The sequence below is a fragment of the Saccostrea echinata genome, unplaced genomic scaffold (assembly GCF_033153115.1).
Source record: "Saccostrea echinata isolate AGI-Se365-2 ecotype Australia unplaced genomic scaffold, CSIRO_AGI_Sech_v1 ptg000023l, whole genome shotgun sequence".
NCBI lineage: Eukaryota > Metazoa > Mollusca > Bivalvia > Ostreida > Ostreidae > Saccostrea > Saccostrea echinata.
Genome location: NW_026889772.1, coordinates 11,908,859 through 11,914,688, shown reverse-complemented (window position 1 = coordinate 11,914,688; position 5,830 = coordinate 11,908,859). Strand labels below are relative to the sequence as shown.

The window sequence follows — 5,830 nt, the reverse complement described above, 5'->3', positions numbered from 1 at the left end:
AACTTTTTGTAAAGACTAAAACCAATCCCGGCCCTATAGGTCCAAACTCCATTTATAAAGAAGTGTTCCTTAAACAGTGGAAATGTAATTACCGAAGAATGGAATTCATATATTAAAGTTCTAATATGATTTACAGTTATTCACAAGACAAACTACACATACTTTTAAACAAAAGTTTTGATTTTTATTTTATTAGGTAAAGTTGTGAAAAGAAGTATGGGAAGGTGTTAGAAGATCTTTTCAAATCATTCAGTTGAGGGGTTTTGAATTATTTCAGTATGTGCATGTACAGTCTACTGTTACAGGGAACTTCATGAATTCCTCTGGCAAGAAAACCTTTCGACTATCAGTTACACCAACTGGGGTGGAAGTGGTCTTTCTGGATCCAAGTAATTTAATTCTTAGCTCATAAAATATTCCTGCTTTTGAAATTCAGTTATCATACTGGCACCTCGATGATGGTTTTCTTCATATCAATGTGGTTATACATGTAAGAACAAGTTCAGACATATATCCCGTCGGCTACGGTTAGAACAAATATCCACGTGAGCTATCAAAAAGATTTTTTTTCTTTTTGTGACTGATGATTTCCTTTAAACAATGAAGTACTGTCCCTAAAAATAACTCTGCCAACAACCTTCAACAGTGAACCAGTCCACAGATGAACCAGAACAAAATGAGCCAGTCCATAGATGAACCAGTCCGTAGATGAACCAGTGCATATACATTTTTCATAGATTCTTTTCAAATAATGGACAAGAAAGAAAGATGGAACAGGATTTATTGCAAGAATATAAAGTTTGTAAAAATCTCGCTTTAAAAATAGTGCTCTGAAATCTTAATAACATAGTAGGTGCATCCCTGCCATTTATACAATTGATGAATTGGTCATATGCATCTAACAATCAAAGATTTGTCAAAGATTTTTACTCACGTGCATGATAATATCAACTTTTATTTCATGCACTGCTTTATGTCCTCATACGTATATATATATATATATATATATATATATATATATATATATATATATATATATATATATATATATATATATATATATATATCTTCGATCGGATCGTTACAATGCACATATTGTACATGTAAGTCTGTTCAAGTGGTGAAGAAAAAAGAACAGGCCCCTTTAACATAGTTTGATATGTGGGGTCGGGTTATTGTAACCACTTGCAAGTATCCATCTGGCGAAGAGCTCGGTCTCTTTCACAATATACCTTCCTTTTTTCATTTTTACCTTCTGGATGTAATCAACCATTGGAGTACTTTGTAAGATCACGGAAGAAAATCAGAGAGGCAATGATATTTCCGTTTTTCAGTTTTCCCCCCATGGGAAGGCATCCACATTTCATGAAACCACCGAGCTTTGCAAGGATTTTCTGCATTCCTGTATTGTTGCAAAAGGTGTCCACATACATGCCTTGATATCCAAGAATTTCAGAGAATTCCAAAACTTTTCTCATACAAAATTCGCCAATTCCCTTTTGGCGGTCATGGGGTCTAACGATAATATATGGATCCACGGCATCCGGAGAACCGCGATAAAACTTACTTGACGTCATAATGAATGATGCAAGCATTTCTTTTGTTGATCTGTCCATAACCACAAAACAAAATGATTCTCTAATTTCCTCACGAAAATCTTCTTCATTTTCAAATTCATCCACACCAAATCCATGTCCATCTTCAGCGCACTGCTGAATTAGGTCATACGTTTGAGTCACATGGTCATCTGACATCCAATCAATGATGATTTCTCGACTGTTTGGTAATTGTGACGCCAGAGGAAGATGGGGAAGTAATCGTTGATGGCGATCCTCTCTAAGCATCATCCCGATATGTGAAATTTTGGCAGCAATCTGTAAAAATAAAATTGAACAAATGTAATTAACTCTTTGTTCAAATTATAATGACTGATGATATATTGTTTCGAAAAAAAGAAGAGAAAAAAATAACAACTAGATAAGAAAAATGTAAATTCCATCTAACTTTATCATGTTCACATAGGAACAAGATCAAGAAGAAGGCAGTTGGTAGTATAATCGTATCAAAAAGGATATTCAAGGGTATTTTGGTGCTTTTTATGCTACATGTTGACTGACTTTGGTTCAAAATAAAATTTGCTTAGAGGTGTGGTAATGGAGTGTCATTTCACACTAACAAGAGCAATCCAATACGCATGCCCATATACACACTGTATTTTCTATCTAACAGTTTATATCCAACAGATATTTGTACATGATCTATTAAACTTTTGCAAACGTTTTCCATTAGTTTAGTGAATCACGTTGATGTTCTTTATCATTCAAGGGACACATTCTATTGTATCAGTTTTCATCTTCACATATTAGAAAGAAATACAGTTCTTTGCTTTTGATATACAGTTTTCCAAAAATTGAATTTGGATGTCAGGCACGTGGTATTGAGGGGACGGGGGGGGGGGGGGGCTTGCCCCTTTTTTCCAAAATTGATAATATTTACGTATACATGCCTATGTGGCGCTGGAATAATATTTTTAGCTTGCCAAAAGTCAAGAATTATTTTAAAAATTCTCAAAAATACATACAGACATACATGTTAAGAATTTAAGTTTCTTTTCAAATACTTAACGCTTCAGGCATAAATAGCGTTCAAAACACATTTAAAGAGAATGTATTTACAAAGCTTACCATAAACAGTGAACATAAAGCTGTAAAATCCCCCGTGTTAAAGTACACAGAGAGTAAGAGAACAAAAGATGAGATGTATATATAGTTCAACACAAGAAAGAAGATAAACAAGAGAATCCGATCCTTGACCCACAAACTATCCAATGTCCAAGCCACTGTAAAAGTACCACTTGTAATATATATTTGTCATTGTATCGATTTAATACTGAGGAACAGGCAATATGTCGTAAACATGTTTACTATTAACACCTTTAAGTATAAATTAATAACACACCATCAGGTTTATTATGATTCCACTTAAAGGCACAATGCCCTCAGTAGAAAATAGCAACCAAACAAATTGAGCTATTTATGAAGGGTATCCTTGTGCCAAGTGCACAAGAATTGCATGTTAAGAGCATGTTAAGTGCATGTTAAGAGGCCAATATTTACATTCTGTACAGAATTCAAGTATTTACTGAACATCGTTCACACAGCTGATGTAGGATATAATTATGTCATCTTCACTTCAAGCTCATGTCATCGTGACAATAAAGTCACAGTAATCTTTGCTAATTCTAGGTCTCGCATTTCTGGACAATCAAAGGCATTTCAACAAAAACATCGCGCATTTAAAAGCCTGCTACCTAACTAGACTGCCATAGATCTATCAAATATGCAACCTGACCCAGGGAGTATTGGATTTGCATGTCACTTAAATTACTGCATAAATGAAAGACGTCTAATTTTAGATCACTAAGTCAATGTTATTGCACAAATGAAAGACGTCTTATTTTAGATCAATTAAGTCAACATGTTCATTCCTGATAGAATAACAAATTCTTCATCTCAAGCTTATGTCATCATGAAAATAGAGTCGCAGTAATCTTAAATAAAGGATTTCAACGAAATCATTGCGCATTTAAACGCCTACACCCTGTTAAGTAAAACTGCCATATCTTTCCAAAATGCAACCTGACCCAGTGAGCACTGGATTTGCATGCCACTAAAGTTACTGCACAAATTTTAGATCAACGAAGCCAATGTTCATTCCTATATCTACAAAGGAATTAAATGCTATTGCAGGGGGGAAAAAGAAGAAAAACTAGTGTAGTCTATCAATGAAAAAAAGAGAGAAAATGTACATGGGATTAACAATTGTTTTTATATTTTGTTTTCAACTATTGTTACAAACTGGCACAAACATCATCACAAAGATTTACTTGGCAAGCCACAGAGTTATTGAGCGTTGCAGCCGAGACTTAGTAAGAACGCTTTTGCTATGATATAAAAGACGAACGAGAAATTTGACTTGACAGATGTTGGTCTTAAAAGCCCATCAAGTGTACCACTAATCCAATACCGGACAGGTGATTACACGGTACTTCTGAAGCTATTGATTCAGAGAGGAGATGTCAACCACTGGATACTGTTTGGTGACTAATTAGGTTTTTCTGACGTAGTCGGAATGGTCGAGCATTTCATAACTGTTGAAAACCCAGAGACCAATCAGTTCTTAAGTGTCAGCTTTCTCTTCAGAACTTCATGTGAAAAATTATCAAGTAAAACGCACATACAGCTTCTATATCAGCATGTAGAGATAAGAACGCGAAGGCCAGAGTCAGAAATATGATGAAATACTAGTAAACAAGAATATGCCAGAACTGCACCATTTCTATTTCAAAAATTGTTTGCAAGACCAGACTGAAATTTCTAAATTTCACTTTTATGACAAGAATTTTCTGTTCTTGACTAAGCATTAAAACTTATACACGTATATCGAAAAAAAAAAATAAATAAATGGTTGTCGGAAAAATATCATTTCAGATAATATATATATTCCCCATCTTACACTTGGTGGATAAAATTTTATACTTGCATGGTACATAAAATGTATGTCTTTTGTACTACAAATATATACATTTATTTTGTTTACATTTCAAAAGATACTTTAATATAATTTTTAATGAATATTTTTATACTCAATGAAAAATTAAACCACTGTGTATAACTCAATAATAACAGAATAACTAAATATAAACATTTCCCTTACCTTGCAATTGGTTAAAGATCCAATCAGTGACGTACGATGACAACCCCGCATCTGAAATTAAAAGATTTTCTTCTATTTCCCTCTCCCTCGAGTGAGGATGTAAACAAGAGCTTGAGGATCAAGGCCGCCTGCTTCTCTATTGATCACCAGCAGTATGACTAACTGCCCTGTTTACGATGGGCTCAGCGGGCGCTACTTCACTCAATTAAAAAGATGGTCGATCGCAGGAATTGGGTTAACGTGTTACTTTTGGGGTGGATCTAGAATCCAGGGTCATGTTTCTGAAATAAAGAAATAAAGCTTTATGGCACACTGCTTCTAATGGGGCATTGTTAAACAAACGGATGTTGGGTTCAAGTATTGGATGGATACTTCACGATAGATAGAAGTACAATTTGCATATTGCATTGTATTGGATTAATTTTGTTAAAGTTGCATCGATATTTTTAGTAAATATAAATGCGTATTTATTTATTCTCATTATTACATATTATTCCAGGGTTACGACATTCCATGACTACATATTAGTGATTTTAAAATGTGTTGATCAATGTTTTGCGTTAAATGTGAAAATAAATCATCCTAAAATCATTTTATATATTCATATTCAAGTTCCTCGATCCCTTTCCCAGCATTAAATAATTATAGTCATATATATCCAGTGGATCTCATGCGATATATTATACTACCCGATTTCACTAGCATGACAAACCATTCTCAAAATCCTTGACAAAATGGTAATTAATTTCTGTTTAAATTAAAAAAAAGAAAGAAAGAAAGAAAGAACATCTTTGAAAAGCGAAATTTAACACTTACTTGATTTTTTCACAATATTACTTCCCTATCCGTCCAACTCGCCAATTAGAATGTAGATTGTAGGTCTAAGAATTTGCCATGGCTTCTCATATTTCACTTCTGCGAAATCATTGTGCAGCATGTGCATTTTGCGTTGTAAACAAACCCGGATGTGTATTGGAATTATTCACGGCTCATTGGCATTGTCACTTGGCGATCGGGTTATTCAAAGGTCACTGGAATGTTTGCTGCGGCCGACATTACAGATATTTTTCTAATCCATAAACCAGTGTGTTCAAGGTCGTCCAAGTTGTTTTGA

The 5,830-nt window shown here is 34.2% G+C and overlaps 1 protein-coding gene across 1 annotated transcript; it reads right to left on the bottom strand.

The window, feature by feature from the left end:
- Positions 1–764: 764 nt before the first annotated feature.
- LOC133191473 (uncharacterized) lies at positions 765–5,830 on the bottom strand. Its single transcript, XM_061327225.1, has 3 exons — positions 5,533–5,830; positions 4,717–4,997; positions 765–1,874 (listed from the first exon to the last, which is right to left on the bottom strand). Exons 2-3 carry the CDS (start codon positions 4,765–4,767, stop codon positions 1,266–1,268), a joined length of 660 nt encoding a protein of 219 aa, XP_061183209.1. The 5' UTR covers positions 4,768–4,997; positions 5,533–5,830; the 3' UTR covers positions 765–1,265.

What these genes read in the sequence shown, in the direction of transcription:
- LOC133191473 (XM_061327225.1), bottom strand. Translation starts at nt 4,767, where the DNA reads ATGCGGGGTTGTCATCGTACGTCACTGATTGGATCTTTAACCAATTGC. An exon ending in GATCTTTAACCAATTGCAAG is followed by an intron (nt 1,875 to 4,716) that starts GTAAGGGAAATG and finishes TTATTTTTACAG; the next exon opens with ATTGCTGCCAAAATTTCACA.